Here is a 17,767-nt window from a genome sequence, read left to right on the forward strand (position 1 = left end):
CACAATGATAACCTTCCCCTATCCTTCTACCTATCTATCCCTCCCTCCCCAACTCCTTCTAACTACCAATCCTGAAGCATAAAGTTGCTAGATTGAAGAATTTATTCACTATAAACATATGTTATATTGGTCTTTGATTTTGATTTAATTCACACAGTTAAAGTTGATAGATTAATAACTACCACAAATTGTCATTTTCTAACATGTACTTGATGCCATGGTGTTGCTAATTGTATCACTTGGGCTAAGGTGTTTTGAGTGATCTAATCAGTTATCCTTCCTGGTATAATAAAAGTGAGATAGCTTCAGAATCATTTGAGACTCAAACCTAAAGACAAGCTATGGCTGGAAGACACCTCTGAGAAGCAATCATTCCATAAGGGTTCTAAATATGAGCAACAAAGATACTTACAATAGGCAATTTCGAAGTATCAACACAGGAATTAAACCAAGGACTGTACCAAAAACAAAAATGAGAAGACATTTAAGCAGGCACAAACTCAGACTTCCACCCCACCAAAGGCAAATTCTGGGGGAAATGAGGTGGAAAAGTCTGATAATCAACCACCTGGAAACCCTGAACTGATAGCACAGGAAGTAACAAAACAGATGAATGAGGCTCTTGAAAAATTCAAAACAGAAATAATTTCCCAGATAACTACAGAGATGGTGAGCAGAGGGAAAGACATGATTAGAGGCTCTAGAACAGAAACAGATAAAAAAAAAAATAGATGAGCTCAGAAACATGCTGGAATTCATGAATGCCCAGCATAAGAAATAATTGGAAACCACGATCATCCAACATAAGAAAGAAATGGAATCCATGAAACAGATTCAAACAGATGTCCAGGAGATTAAAAACTCCACTGAAAGTATGCACAGCAGATTAAGGGAATGTGAAGATAGAACATCAGATATAGAAGACAGACTTGTGGTTAATGACAATGAAAACAGATTTCTTAAAAATAGTAAGGGACCACAACAAATCAATCCAGCAGCTGCTAGATAATGTAAAGAAGAATAACATAACACTGAGAGGAGTCCATGAGAAAACAGGAGAAAGAACAATTGACATAAAAAAACTGTTCATAGAAGTAATAGTAGAAAGCTTCCCAGACAGAGGTAGAGAATTGGACATACAGACAAGTGAGGCATATAGAACTCCAACTAGCCATGATCAAAAAAAAATCTACACCTAGACATATAATAGTAGAGATCCCAGAAAGCCAACAGAACAATAAAATTCTACAAGCAGTTAGAGAAAAGAAACAAATCACTGACAAAAGAAAGCCTATCAGAATTACAGCAGACTTTTCAACACAAATGCTCAAGTCAAGGAGAGCCTGGAGTGAAGTATTTCAAACTCTAAAAGAAAATAGCTTCCAACCTAGACTGTTGTATCCTGCAAAATTATCTTTCAAAATTGATGGGGAACTTAGATGCTTTCATGACAAAGAACACCTGAGACATTTCATGAACACCATGCCAGCACTCCAAACAATTCTAAACAATATCCTAGAAAAAGACAATGAAGGCCACAACTCCATGAGGCCCAATAGAGGGAAGCCAACAGGCAAGGCAAGAAGCTAAAGGGAAAGGGGGGAAAATAAGAAATAAAAGATCCAATGAAAGTAAAACACCATGACAAGGATGAGTCAGTATCTCTCAATTATAACCATCAATGTTAATGGCCTCAGTACACCAATCAAAAGAAACAGACTGACAGAATGGATTAAGAAGCAAAATCCAACAATATGCTATAGACAAGAAACACACCTAACTCAAAAAGAAATTCATAGATGGAAAGTAAAAGGATGGAAAACAGTTCTCCATGCCACAGGAACCCAGAAAAAAGCAGGGGTAGCAATTTTATTTGCACACAAAGTAGATTTCAAACCAAAACTAATTAAGAGAGACAAAGATGGTCACTACATCCTTGTGAAGGGAACAATCCAAGAGGAAGAGATGATAATCCTAAATATATATGCACCAAATACAAATGCCCCCAATGATACAAAACAAATATTAATGGGCATGAAAAACCAAATAAGCACTAATAAAATTATAGTAGGGGACCTCAATACCCCACTATCACAAAGAGACAGATTATCTAGACAAAAAATTAACAAAATTCTAGAACTGAACCAAGCTATTGAACAAATGGACTTAATGTATGTTTACAGAGTGTTCCACCCCACAAAATCAGAATACACATTCTTTTTGGCTGCACATGGGTCATTCTCCACAATGGACCACATGCTAGCTCATAGGATATGTCTAAGTAAATGTAAAGGAATTGAAGTTACCCCCTGTATATTATCAGACCATAGGGCAAATAAAATTGGAGATCAATAACATAAGAAACCGTAAAACCCCAACAAACACATGGAAATTGAATAACACCCTCCTGAACAATCAATGGGTCACAGAGGAAATTAAAGAAGAAATTAGACAGTTTCTACAAGTAAATGATAATGCTAGCACAACACACAGGAATCTATCAGACACAATGAAAGCAGTTCTATGAGGGAAATTCATAGCAGTGAATGCCCATATTAGGAAAACAGAGTGAACTCAAATAAACAACCTAATGCAGAACTTCTAGCTCCTAGAAAAAGAAGAGTATAACAAACCCAAAGCTCATTCAAGAGAGGAAATTATAAAGATCAGAACAGAAATCAATGCAATGGAGACTAAGAGAATGATACAAAAAAATCAGTGAATGAAAGAAGTTGTTTTTTCAAAAGAAGAAATAAAATCGATAAACCTTTTGCCAACTGTATCAAAAAAAGGAAAGAAAAGGCTCAAATCCATGCAATTAAGAATGAAAAAGGTGAAGTCACACAGACCCAGCAGAAATTCAGAGGATCATCAATACCTACTTCGAGAACCTGTACACCAATAAAATGGAAAACACAGAAGAAATGGATAGATTCCTAGATACAAATTGGCAAAGTTAAATGAAGAAGACATAGAAATTCTAAACACCCCAATTACAATGAGTGAAATTAAAAATGTAATAAAAAATTTACCAACAAAGAAAAGCCCAGGTCCTGATGGCTTCACTGCTGAATTATAAAAGACATTTAAAGAAGAACTAGCGTCATTAGTCTTTAAACTCATCAAGGAAATTGAAAGGGAAAGGGAAGTAAGGCTTGCAAATTCATTCCTGGAAGCAAATGTTACCTTGATTCCAAAACCAGGGAATGACCCAACCCAAAAAGAGAACTACAGGCCAATCTCCCTAATGAACATAGATGCAAAAATCCTCAAAAAGATACTGGCAAATAGAATACAGAGGGTCATCAAGATGATCATACACACTGAACAAGTTGGATTTATCCCAGGGATGCAAGGATGGTTCAACATACATAAATCAATAAATGTAATACACTATATTAACAGAGTCAAGGACAAAAACCATATGATCCACTCAATAGATGCAAAAAAATCATTCGACAAAATCCAACACCCATTCATGATATAAACCCTACAGAAAATTGGAGTGGAAGGTCTTTATCTCAACCTGATTAGGGCTATCTATGAAAAACCAACAGCCAACATCATACTAAATGATCAAAAACTGAAAACTTTCACGCTAAAATAAGGATCAAGGCAAGGATGCCCACTATCACTGCTCCTGTTCAATATAGTTCTGGAAACATTAGCCACAGCAATTAGAAAAGGGAAAGAAATAAAAGGAATAAAGATAGGAAAGGAGGATGTTCAACTGTCATTATTTGTTGACAATATGGTACTTTATAGAGAAGACCCAAAAAACTTCACCAAAAGATTTTTAGACTTAACTGACCAATTCAGTAGAGTAGCTGGATACAAGGTGAACACTCAAAAATCAATAGCCTTTTACAATAGCATCCAAAAAAAATGAAATATCTAGGAATCAATCTAACAAAGGAAGCAAAAGACCTCTAAACTGCAAAGTACAGCACTCTGAAAAAAGAGATCGAAGAGGATATAAGAAAATAGAAAGACATCCCTTGTTCCTGGGTAGGAAGAACGAATAAAGTGAAAATGGCCATACTTCCAAAACTGCTATATAGATTTAATGCAATGCCAACAATATATTTCACAGAACTAGAAAAAACAATCCAAAAATTCATTTGGAGAAGAGACCTAGAATAGCAAAAGGAATTCTAGGCAACAGAGACATGGCAGGGGGTATCACAATCCCAACTTGAAACTATACTACAAAGCTACTGTGATAAAAACAGCATGGTACTAGCAACAAAACAAACCCAAGGTCAGTGGAATACATTAGAAGATGTAGAAACAACTCCAGACATACTCAGCTACTTCACCTTTGACAAAGGAGCCAACCATCCTCACTGGAGGAAAGATAGTCTCTTTAATAAATGGTGTTGGAAAAACTGGATTTCAGCTTGCCAAAGATTTAAACTAGACTCCTATCTTTCACCATGCACTAAACTAAAATTGAAGTGGATTAAAGATCTAAATATTAAAACAGAAACACTAAACTTGCTGGAAGATAAGTTAGGTAGAACTCTTGAAGACACTGGCATAGGAAAAGACTTTCTTAAAAAAAAACCTCAGTAGCATGGGAACTAGCACAACAAAAGAAAAACTGGGATCTCATCTAATTAAAAAGCTTCTGCACTCCAACAGAAACCACCAACTGAGCTAAGAGACAACCTACAATGTGGGAAAGAATTTTTAGTAGCTGTACCTCAGACAAAGGACTACTATCTAGAACATATAAACAACTGAAAAAAATCAGACCCCCCAAATTCATAGACCCAACTCAAAAATGGGCATCTGAAATGAACAGACATTTCTCAGACTAAGAAGTAGAGGCAGCAAATAAGCATATAAAAAATGTTCAACATCACTGGTCATTTGAGAGATGCAGATGAAGACAACACTGAGATTCCACTTCACCCCAGAAAGAATGGCTGGTATCAAGAAATCAACCAATAACAAATGCTGGCAGGGGTGTGGGGAGAAAGGGATCCTTCTCCATTGCTGGTGGGAGTGCATTTCCCACTGTGGAAATTAGTATGGAGATACCTCAAAGAACTAGGACTAGAGGTCCCATTTGACCCAGCTATGCCCCTGCTGGGTATCTTTCCAAAAGAATTAAAAGAATCGTAGCACAGCGATATATGTGCACCCATGTTTATAGCAGCACAGTAAAATAATAGCTAAAGCTTGGAAACAGCCCAAGTGCCCATCAACTGGAAACTGGATAAAGAAGATGTGGTTATTTTTATAAAATGGAGTACTACTCAGCCATAAAGAATGAGAAACTAAAGACATTTATAGCTAAATGGATGCATATTGAGGCCATACTCTTAAGTGAAATAAATAGGACACACATGTGTAAATACTGAATAGTTTCTCTAGTGTGAGAAATTGAAAGTGTAAATAAGGATTAAAATGATTAAAACAAATATTTGAGATTTTGAAATAGGAAGAAAAGGTCCAAAGGGGTAGGGGAAGTGTCAGGGGAAGGGGAAAGGAAAGAAGGGAAAGGAAAAATTATGAGATAAGGAAAAAATGGTAATGAAATCTATTTAAATAGGGAAGGGTGGAGGGGGTGAAGGGAGCACAGGGAATGGGGAAAAAATAAGAACCAAGATACATCATGTACAGGTACAAGCACCCAATGATAAATGTAAACATATTGTATACCTAAAATGTACCAATAAAAGAATTTAAGCAAAAGGAGGGGGTTAGACCCCTAAAACCGCTCCCTACCATCCATGGAAAAATTGTCTTCCATAATTCTGATCCTTAGTGCCAAAAAGATTGGGGACAGTTGCCCAACAGCACATCTTCAAGTCATTTTCAGTAAAACAAGTAATAAAACTTTCGTACTAGACTTTTGTGTTTCCTTTTCATTAGTAAAACAATGTGGATTTTTAAGTACTATGTTTACATTGACCTTAAGTTTAGACTTCCATTTTGGAAGTAATTACCTAGAATTCTGCTCCACTGTACTCTACCCCACTGTAATTATCACCCAAAACTTAGTAAATCATCACTATGACAATCAGTTGGCCAAAGTTTTGGTTCAGCAAGAAGTGAAAAAGGGTGAATTCAAAGCTGCATATTAACTGGGCTAACACTTCAAAGTGAAAGGATACTTGCACAAATTCTTCAGTTACACTTATAACCTCTGGGAAATCTCCTGGTCAGTAGAGGGAATTTCACACAGTTAAGCACATGCAGTGTTATATTAAGTGCACCAAATTAAAAATGTGCTAGCAATAATAAATACAAAAGTCCTAATGGATTCAACCAAAGATTTACTTCTTGCTCGCAAGAAATCCTTAAAAATTATCCTTAGAACCCAATCAGAAATCTAACATTTTGCCATAACTTCCTATGTTATAATTCTTACAGAAACACATAATAAATAATTTGATGTTTAATGATGATGAGATTGCTTATCCTGGTGATGACTCTTCATAAAATAAATATCTAATGGAAAATGAGGATTGGAATTCTTAAAGTTAAATGTTAATAGTGATTCAATTTTAAAAGATAACTCTAAGAATGTGTAACTTTATTAAAATCCCCAGAGACAGCTATTTTAATGGGAAGTCTTGATTTAGGAGCAGAGCTGGGGAAAGTATTTTTAATTTGCATTATATGTGGTAACTTCAAATTATATTAAAGTAACAACAGCTTTGTTAGTTTGTAGATAGTAAAACAAACCATAGAATATTCTAGAAAAATCTTTATTTGGTCCACACAACTTCTTACTTCATTAGGTAATGGACTTTACATTGGTGTTTTCAAAATCTGAAGATAATTATTAAGTATTCTGAGAGAGTACATTGGAATCTTATTTTTACAATGCTTTCCAGCAGGTTTTGATGTAATCAATTTGTATTAGTCCACTTGGTTGCTAGAAACAGAGTGGAATACAAATTTAAATTTATTGAGGCTAATCAAATACTCAGTTCAATATAAATTGCAGATTCTTTTAAACCCTAAGACTATGGAGTTATTTTATTACTCTTGGTCTGGTGTTGTAATTTCTACCCCTTCTTCGATCACTAATTTTCTTTGCATTTTCTGGTAAATCACTTATTTTATCTACAGCTTCGTCTTTAAAATGTCTATTATTAATAAAGTTCCCTTACTAATAAAGAAGTTCTAAACCCTCATATTTCCTTCAAACTTTTCAATGAAGTTGAAGAGGTATATGAGGTAAGTACAAGAGTCAGATATTTAACAGAAGATCTTGGTAGCAGTTATTATGGAAAGAAATGTATAGCATAAACATCTAGCCTTATGCAAATCTTTAAAAATATGTCCATTATTTCTAGGGAGGGTCAGTAAGATTTAGATTATGTATGAGGTGTGACAAAAATAAATGGTGAATGTTTACATTTTAAAAAATTACACTAAAAGACTCGTTGCCATTAATTCCCATCAAAATACTCCCCCTCGCTTTGAACACGTCTCCAATTGTTCTGGACACATTCTACAGCAGTGCTGGAAGTCCTCTTTAGTTGTGCTCTTGTGGTTACCTTAATGTCCTGAATTGATTTAAAATGTTTGTCTTTCATGGTCATTTTGACTTTAGGGCAAGAGGCCGAAGTCGCATGGTGTCAGATGTAGTGAATAAGGTAGATGAGGACCCTCTGTCGTCTTTTACCAAGCCTGCCTTTGGGTTGGGTTTCACTCGGCGGCTACATTTATTCAGTTTTTTTGTTGCTGTTGTTTTGTTTTGTTTTAATTACACCTGGTAAAGACACTCATGGAAGAGAACTTTCAGAAGTACTTCAGAAATTGGCCAGAACGAAGGGATTTGTTCTAAGTGAAGGTGTTTTGAAAGGGTTAATGATACCGTGTCTTTTACTGCAATAAATTTTAAGCACACATGTTTTGATCCACCCCTGTATATTATGATTGGCTGGGTTTGTGGCCAATTACGGTACTTCTAGATAATAACGTCTTAAATACTGAATCCTCTGGAGATGATGTCAGGTAAGTACAGTAAGGACGCAATAATCAAATGGGAGATAATAGAAAAGACAAAGCTAAGCATCACATCAGAGCAAAGAATTAACATGAGCTGATTTCAGTGAGTTCCTCTTATCATTGAGAAAATAGCTGAGATTCTTAAGGGACTCAGTCAGCTTTGAGAAGCTACCCTTAAACTAAGACAGACTGAATTAGCTTGACCCAGAGAAAGAACGAAAGAACGGGGTTGAGAACCCTGAAGTTTGCAGTCCAAAACAAATACTGGCTTTTTTTTTTTTTTTTTTTTTTTTTGGCTGTTTTTCAGCAGGAGGCCACCTGACAGAGGTTACTGGAGGGATTTTTATACAAAACATTGCCAACTGTGCTCAGGGCAAAATTACAAAACATAATTTATCTTCAGCATTCCTCAAACAACCTGTCTCTCTTTTGCCTTCAACCTCCAGTATCAGAATGCAGAGATGTGTGAAATCGACACGATATAATCTGCAACTGCCTTTAAGGTCTGCAACTTCATATACCTGAGGGAAAACCATGTGAGGGACTACAAACATATGCAATGTATAGTACCACCCGTTTAGATGTTCAGGCACCAACACCGGGCAGTGCAACAGAGAATCTTAACACATTTACACGCACACAGCACCCTTCCTCTCTAAGACGTCCAAAATTCTAAAATAATCGCTCCTCCTACTCCAGGCCAGCGAGGTCGGGCTGTCGGCGTGCAATCTGGATGCTGGCTTCGCAGGGTCCGCTGAGAGAGTGCCCACGTGCTGTAAGCGATTTGCTCACGCAGTAAGGACGGGTCTCGGGTCCTTCCAGCTTTATCTGAAAGCACCAGTCTTTGCTCCCACTATCTGGCGTTAACGGAGTGAAGTGTCTTCTGATTGAAGGTTTTAGTAATTCAGATCAATGGGAAAGAGAGCAAAGAAATAACTAAAGAAAGGCAAGGTTTGTTTGGAGATTGGAAACGCGAGCACATACCGCCATCTTGTGATCAGATACGGGATCGACCAGAGAAAACCTACAGGTTGAGCCAGGCTACTAGCGCGCAGGCGCAGATTTCCTAGACCCGACCTGCCCGGAGGCTCTGACCACCCTGTGCGCCTCGGGCAATGTGATTGACAGGACAAGAGCCGGGTCCGTCGCAGAAACTCGTCACTCAGGAAACAGTGACCCAGTGATTCTTCCGGCCCGCGCTCTCCCAGCATCCTTTGCCTTCCGGCTGTGCTGAGTTCCTTCCGGTCAGTCCTGACTTGCGCGCCTGTTTCAAGCCTGAGTTGCTAGTTGGCTTGGCGGGCTGCGTCTTCCGGGACTGGGCTCTCCCGACCGCGGCCATCGGGGCAGGCATGGCGCAGCTGGAGGGGTACTACTTCTCCGCGGCCCTGAGCTGCACCTTTCTGGTGTCTTGCCTCCTCTTCTCCGCCTTCAGCCGCGCGTTGCGGGAGCCCTACATGGACGAGGTCTTCCACCTGCCGCAGGCGCAGCGCTTCTGCGAGGGCCGCTTCGCCCCCGCGCAGGTGGGGTTCCCGGTCCCCGCGCTGCTGACCCGGCCTCCCGACTCCCGAGCGGCCCCGCCACCCTCCCGCCACCAGACCTGACGGGGCTGGGGAGTCCTTTGTTCCTGTCCGAGCCCTGGGAAGCCTTTGTTAAAGAGTGGATAAACCGCAGGGCTGACTCCCGAGAAGGAAGGAGCTGAGGGAGTAAGTAGTGGCGCCTGAGGGTGTGTGCCCCAGCTCGCCTTCCCCAGCCCCAAGTGAGGTGGCCCTGGAGCGGGCCTTAAGGCCAGGAAGCTTCACTGCCTGTGTGGCCCTTCCCGCGGTGTTGGGGAGGGGGACGGGCACGGATCTGCAGCTGCCTGACAGTGACAGTTGACTCATTTCTGCCCTGGATATTTTTAAGAACCTTCTGTTAGCTGGATAGATTCAGCCAGTCACATTCCATTTTAAAATAAATTTTGCCCATATTTATAGATGCGGGTTCAAAAACATACCATTCCTCCTCTTCTGGTGGCATCGTGGAGATACTGGTTAGAAACATAAAGTATGCTAGAGAAAGACCTGATTTTAAATTTTTGGTGCTGTTATTTGTTGGTTTCAAAGCCTTGAAAATGTTTTCAGTGCCAAGCTACTCTCCTGCAAAATGACAATACTACCGTAGGTTGCATTGCAAGGTTAAATACAGAGCTTTAGCACAACCCTTGGACTGGGACACATTAGTATCACTACAGAGCCTGTGGTCCAGTCTCTCAACACTTCTTTCTCTAAAGGAAGGTTTAAGTGCTTTGTAAAATTGGAGCCTTTGCAATTTAGTCCCCAAAATGCAGGCTTTCTAAAAAGCAAGTCTTGGAAAAGAGAAATAAATTTTAAATTATTGTCTATTGGCTGCTAGCATCTTAATTACAAACAGTTGCAGAGGTTAAAAAAAAAAAAAAAAGAAAAAGAAAAAATGTCCAGAAGGAGATATCTGATCTTCAAGATTTATTTAACCATCTCATAGAAAAACTTCTCAAGATCCTGGATTGTTGGTACAGATGAAGCTTGAGCTTGGCATATTTGTGTCTTCCACTGTTTCTTGCTTTTGTTTCATTATTGGTGTTTCCTTTTAAGTGGGATCCCATGATTACGACCTTACCTGGCTTATACCTGGTGTCAGTGGGAGTGGTCAAGCCTGCCAGCTGGATCTTTGGATGGTCTGAACATGTCGTCTGCTCCATTGGAATGCTCAGATTCGTCAATCTTCTCTTTAGTGTTGGCAACTTCTATTTACTATATTTGCTTTTCCGAAAGGTGCAACCCAGAAGTAAGGTACGTTTCTATTACGAGAGTATGTGTAGTCCGGTCCACAGTTAAGATGAAGGTTTTAGGGTATTTGGAGGAAAATGTCTTAAACACTTAGTGTCTCTGTATATCTTGTAAAGATGAGTCTAAAGTAGACATCAGTGAATTGCAAACAGGTTTGATAAATATTTGCTGAGCTAATTTCCTGAGCTAGGCACGGGGACTAGAAAATGTATGAGGCAGCCTTTTCCTGTAGAACTTACATTTTCTTCAGAGGAAACAAACTTTACCTGGGAAATTTTGATGTAAGAATGCAGGCCCTGGAAGTAGAGTGCTTGAGTTTGAATGCTATCCCTGCCTCTACTGCTTATGTTACTGTGGCAGAAATCCTTTTCATGTCTATGACTTCATCTTAAGTAGGAATAATAATAATAATAATAATGGAATTGGTATAAAGAAAAAAGGAGCTTAATAACTGGAAGGTGCTTAGGATAGTGCCCTATAAATAGCAGAGATTTAGTAAATATTAACTATTGTCATAATTTTCAATTGAAAACAGTAGTTTCAGTAGTAGCATTTATGAGAGGGAAGTGAACTGATGATGCAGTGAGGACGCACAGGATACAGAGAAGGAGCTGAAGAGCACTTACTGCAGCCTGATGGGGAGGCAGTGGGGTGAGTGGCCTTGGGTTAGGCTTCACAGAGAAGATGGCACCAGAGCTGAATCACAGTGCACAGAGAGGGCTGAAGGGTGGGAGTAATCCTAGCAAAGAAACAACATAAGCAAAGGTAGAAAGATGTGGAACAATAAGGTTCAGGGAATTACTGTTTGAAATTACAGAATTATAGAGAGATGTAAATTGGGTTGAAGTCAAGAATGTCTTTACACGAGTGCGTTCATGTGTATTCCTTGTAGGATGCCGTCGTATGTCATGGAAAGGTTTTTGAACTTTTCTAGTAACTGATGGCCCAATTTTAATTTTAATCAAGGGAATGGCGTGCTCTAATTTGGTGAGTTAGATTAAGTGAAAGGTACAATTTAAAGAGATAAAAGCCCTTAAGTTATGAAGTTGTCAGAAAGGCCAAAAGAAGATATTTAACTTTAGACTAGGTTTACTATTTTCTGGAAAATCCTATGATTTTATCATAAAAAGTAACATCACTGAGTAGAGTAGTACAAACGCTCTACACACATTTATATTTTTGTTAGTACAGGGATTTGAAGGGATACCGTTAGAGGAAATTGGTGATGATGGCCAAGTGAATGTTTATTGAAGGTGCTAAGATTTAAGCTCAGAGAAATGAAGCTACCTGCATGGTATCCTGTTCATCTCTCCATTCTCCACAGAATTTAGTCCACTCTGTAATACCCAGTAACTCCTCAACCTTTTTTTGAATTATTCAAAATGTTTTAAGCCACAGGAGCATTGGCATACAAATGCATTGTTCTAGTAGGCTCCAAACTGAGAATTGTGACTAAAAAGTAGCAGGAAGTGTTGTTATAAATGCATGTTGAAAAGATTAATAGTGAACACGTTTTGTTTAAATAAGATTGAAGTAGTGTTCTTTAAATAACTCTCCATTCCTTCACCAGAAATAACATATGTGTTTTGTCATGAAATTAAGTTTTACTTTTTTTTCCACTCCAAGGCTGCTTCAAGTATGCAGAGAATCTTGTCAACACTGGCACTGGCAGTATTTCCTACACTCTATTTTTTTAACTTCCTTTATTATACAGAAGCAGGAAGCATCTTTTTTACTCTTTTTGCTTATTTGATGTGTCTTTATGGAAATCATAAAACTTCAGCCTTGCTTGGATTTGGGGGCTTTATGTTTCGCCAAACAAATATCATCTGGACCGTCTTCTGTGCAGGACATGTTATTGCACAGAAGTTAACTGAAGCTTGGAAAACTGAGCTACAAAAGAAGAAAGAAGAGAGGCTCCCCTCCGTTAAAGGACCATTTCCAGAATTCAGAAAAATTCTTCGGTTTCTTTTGGGATACTGCATGTCCTTCAAAAACCTAAGTATGCTCTTCCTCCTGACTTGGCCCTACATCCTTCTGGTGTTGGCATTTTGTGCCTTTGTAGCAGTTAATGGTGGAATTGTTATTGGTGACCGGAGTAATCACGAAGCCTGTCTTCATTTTCCTCAGCTCTTCTACTTTTGCTCTTTTACTCTCCTTTTTTCATTTCCTCACCTACTATCTCTCACCAAAATTAAGACTTTTCTTTGCTTAGTTTGGAAACGTAGAATCCAGTTTCTTGTGATTACTTTAATCTCTATATTTTTAGTTTGGAAGTTCACTTATACTCATAAATACTTGCTAGCAGACAATAGACATTATACATTCTATGTATGGAAAAGAGTTTTTCAAAGACATGGTATTGTGAAATATTTGTTAGTTCCAGGCTATATATTTGCTGGTTGGAGTATAGCTGACTCATTGAAATCAAAATCAGTTTTCTGGAATTTAATGTTTTTCGTATGCTTGTTTACTTCTACAGTTCCTCAGAAACTGCTAGAATTCCGTTACTTTATTTTACCTTATGTTATTTATAGGGTTAACATACCTCTGCCACCCACTTCCAGACTTATTTGTGAACTGAGTTGCTATGCACTTGTTAATTTCCTAACTTTTTATATCTTTCTGAACAAGACTTTTCATTGGCCAGATAGTCAGGATATTCAAAGGTTTATGTGGTAATATCAAGAATGTTTTGAACTTTAAGACTTAATATTTAGACTGTTTCCAAAATAAATAATTGAATAGGTAAAAATTATGGAATTTCTTTTAGTTACTACAGTGGTCCTAAGATCACATCTGACTTTTATATACATTTTAAACATGTATAACAAATCTGAGGAAGTTCAGTGTAAAGAACTGAAAAAAGTGCATGAGGTCTGCTTCAAAAGCCCAAATGATGGAAAATTAAAGTGTTTACAGTTATCTCGTCGTATCTCTGATACTGATAACTGTAAAGCTTGGAATCTTTTTACATGTATAAGTTTAAGAAAACTGGGATGCTTCAGAGTACTAGAACTAGTTTACTGTATTTTTCTCCAGAAAGAAATAGCAAAATATTTGGGAAATATTGACAAATGATCAGACAGCATTCCTGATTGAAAGGTATTTAACATTTCAGAAATAGAATTTTAGTCATAAGTTACAAAGAGGTTTATCTAGGAATCAAGTTGGTTTTTATTTAAAATTTCAAAATGATGAAGCTGTATCACTAATTCCCAGTATGAGATGTATGAAGGTCAGAGATAACTGGTATTAATTATAATACCTTGTAAAGAAAATTTTATTTCCTGAAGCACATTTTACTGTATTCATTTCCTAGGCCTTGATATAACAAGTGACCACGAGCCGGTGGCTTCAAAAATTCCTCCCATTTTTAGAGACCAGTCTGAGTTAAGAGTATTACAGTTTTAAAAAGCTGACTTCTGAGGTCCGTTCATAAATGTAAATCAAATTGGTATTTGAGTTCTTCATCCAAAAATATTAGAATTAAAAGTTGAGACGTCATTTGATCTGACTTTGTTCAATAGATTAGGGAATACTTGCTGGGGTAGGATATGTGTATATATGTTTGGGTTCCATGTTCACTGTACTTAGTGCCTCTATTATGTCACCATTCCACTGCAGGAAATTGTATTTTGAGGCATGTTAACTTTGACATGTAAACTAGGAACTGTGAATAGAACTTTTGACCTAAGTTTACATTTCTAAGTTGTTTTTTTTTAATACATGAAAACAGCTATACGTGTGAGTAAATTCCTTTCAGTGTTGGATTATACTTTCTCTGGGTTTTAAATAGTACATTTGGATTTAAATAGTAGATTCTGCACTTGCAGATATTAAATTGTATGCAGGTAAAAATTATAAATACAGTCTTTTCAGAACTTAATAGACTGATTCAGTTACAATAGCAGGACAAATATTTATTACCCAGATGTCTTTTTAATAGAATGAAAAAGCATAGTCTAAGACATAATGCTTTTACCACAAATTTATTATAATGGAGAACCAAATCTAGGAAGCCAAAATTAAAAAAAAAAAAAAAACAACTTACGAAAAAACAACTTTCTTGTTTGATGGAACTAATACAAGTCCTAATGTTTAGAAGTATTTCTAAAAGGAAGACTTTTCCACTCTAACCTATCTGGCAAAAACACTTTAGGCCTATATAACTGAAGAAGACTGCTTTTTGAAGAGTTTACTGTTTTAGTGTTGAGTCACTTCCACTTTAAGAAATGTTTTGGAAAACAACTGCGTGAAGAGAAGAAAAGATTAATCTTCATTTTCCACAAAGTAGATAAAATATAGTTTTTGACATTTTAGATAAGAATGCTGTTAAATAAATGCTGAGTAAATATTTGTTGTTTTTATAATAGGATATGATTTCAAGATTATTGCCATTTAAACTACTTATTTTTCAGTAATTTTTATTTAAAAACGGATTCCTAGTATTTTTGTGTTTCAGGGACAAGTTTTGATTAAATTTTCTTGAGCAGTTAGAAGATGGTCATTGACTGGTGGATTTCCCAATATATTTGACAAATTAGAAGAGTGTGAGAGATACTCAGGCTTAGTGCAATAGATCATGCTGCCTTTAATTGTTCAAAATCCTGTTCCACACTTTCCTGTAAAATGATTCTACTTGAGAAGACCAATTATTCCTAGGTCTTTAGATCTTGGCTTTTACACACATTTAAATTATGTTTGTGTTTTAAACTTTTTCCACGGATAATCCAGTAAATTTTTTGTCATGAGTTTTGAAAAATTATACTCATTTGAATCATTTGATTAAAAAATGATTATGAAAAAATATACTGACATCCCAGAGAGTCTGGGGAACTTGCAGTCACTGTTAACCGGTCTGAGAATGGGATTAAAGGGCACCATGAGAAGATCCATAAATTGTTTTAGGCTAAGTAATCATTTTCAGCTAGTTCTACCTTAGGTGAAATTGTACAGATACAATATTATCTATAGATGGTAAGTTTCCAGTGTATTGTGTGCTTCCTCACATTGATGTTTTTCTTTTAGCAGATGCCTATATATCTTTTATAACTGCATCAGATTATGTATTTAAATGATTTGGAAATATAGTGTTCTTTACTGTAAACATAGTATGCCATCATGGCAAGAGAAATAATTTTAATTCTCTGGCCATGTTGTCGTCTTAGAGTCATTTATGAAATGTGCTTAGCCTGTCATAAAATACCTTAACCTAAGTCACTTATTTCTTTTTTTCTTTTTTTTTTTTTTGGTACCGGGGATCGAACTCGGGTCCTTGCGCTTGCGCAGCAGCTAGCGAAATCACTGAGCTAAATCCCTGGCCCATAAATCATTTATTTCTAATAAATAGCTTCATATAGAATGTATTTCTAGTTTGAAGTTAATTGCCATTTGATATTATTTTCTCATACTCATCTAGAGAAGAGAAGGGATCTACAGCTGTTCTTTATATCCCTTAAGTGGACTATTATTTTGGATCCACTTTTCAATAAAATATGTGTCAGATAAATAAATTCATGTTTATTAGATGAAAATGCATTATCTTTGAAGCAATTATAATTTTGTTAAATAGTAAAACAAGAATAATGTAAGTGTGAAAAAAGTTTTTTTGGTTTTTTTTTTGTACCGGGGATTGAACTCGGGACCTTGTGCTTGTGAGGCAGGCAGTGGAACCACTGAGCTAAATCCCCATCCCGAAAAAAGTTCGTTAAGTGGAAATTTATTATGAATTAGGATCTACAGGCATGTAGAAAATGCATTAACCTGGGGATTACTGTTTCCATATTTGATTATGGCTCTGGAATCTATAAGGCAGGTTGTTTAAGGCAAGCTGTTTGGTCCTCATTCCAAATAGGAATAATACTGGTCCTAACTCTACTCAGTGTCTTGCATGGGTCCATCCTCATTTCAGAACAGACTCATCTCCTTCCATATATTCATGAAGTTCATAAATGTCCTATTATACATATCATGTAAATGTATACTGATTGGAGTTGTTTTTAGTATACAATGACATAGCTATCCTAAAAAAAATGAACCACATAACCATAGATAGTTTTAGGAAATGAATCCCATTTCATAGCAAGAGCCTCCTGACTTTTTCTGCCTCATTTTCTGACCTTGTGTTAAAACGTTTTCTTTGCTATAGCATTTAATAGTTACATGTATATTTATTTGTAAATATTTGTTTTTATAATAGGATATGATTTGAAGATTATTGCTGTTTAAAATACAAAAAGTAACTTCAGTCATTAAGTTATAGAAATGATACAACTTTGCTGGTTTATAAGACTTTAATGGAAAAAAGAAATGCCAACCAATTACACACATATTTTGTGTTAGGCTGTACTTACTACCCTAGGAATAAGTGGTAATTATTTTTTGTTTGGGGTACTTTGTATATATTTAAATGCTGGTGACACACATTTCCAATATACTAAAACATAGTTGAGAAGATTGTAATAAAATGGATAAGTGTATCTCTTTTAACATACCCATGAATTAAAAAATAAATTCTTTAAGATTGAAAATTATTTGTAGGGTAAGAAATTTTGTCACAGTGAGGTATTCCAATAATACCTATACTGTGCTGTGTTTTTTTTTTAATGAGCTTTTGATGAATTTAATGCATTTTAGTTCAATCCATCACCTTTATACCAAAAGAAGGTAGTGTGTTTTTCTAACAGGAACAGTATTAAACATTGCATCAGGTTTGCCTCCTGAAACTTGAGCAGTTCATTTGAGCCATGTGTAACAGCACATACAGAATGAGGGAGAAACAGGAAAAGCAATAATGATAGGTGCCATTGTCTGAGTGCTTGGAACATTTTAGGTGTTTTACTGGCTGATTTACAAATATTTTCTCATTTGATCCTACTCATGCTTGTATTGTAGATGTTGATTTCTACATAGCTGGAGAAACTAAAGGTCAAATATATCTGGTGATTCACTCAAAATCCACTCACTCTGACTCCAAATGAACATAG

General features: G+C 36.7%; 1 protein-coding gene across 2 annotated transcripts; it reads left to right on the plus strand.

Annotated features, from left to right (window-relative positions):
* The first annotated feature begins 9,197 nt into the window (after positions 1–9,197).
* Alg10 (ALG10 alpha-1,2-glucosyltransferase) lies at positions 9,198–14,876 on the plus strand. 2 transcript variants are annotated; one of them, XM_004855011.3, is made up of 3 exons: positions 9,198–9,494; positions 10,584–10,781; positions 12,405–14,876. In XM_004855011.3, exons 1-3 carry the CDS (start codon positions 9,324–9,326, stop codon positions 13,458–13,460), a joined length of 1,425 nt encoding a protein of 474 aa, XP_004855068.1. In that variant the 5' UTR covers positions 9,198–9,323; the 3' UTR covers positions 13,461–14,876. The 2 variants fall into 2 exon arrangements, with proteins under 2 accessions (XP_004855068.1, XP_021092192.1); XM_021236533.2 differs by lacking the exon at positions 9,198–9,494 and adding an exon at positions 9,538–9,677.
* The last annotated feature ends 2,891 nt before the right edge of the window (positions 14,877–17,767 follow it).

Source organism: Heterocephalus glaber, unplaced genomic scaffold, assembly GCF_053883595.1.
Source record: "Heterocephalus glaber isolate CG9 unplaced genomic scaffold, H.glaber_assembly_v1.0 deba00001733, whole genome shotgun sequence".
Lineage (NCBI taxonomy): Eukaryota > Metazoa > Chordata > Mammalia > Rodentia > Bathyergidae > Heterocephalus > Heterocephalus glaber.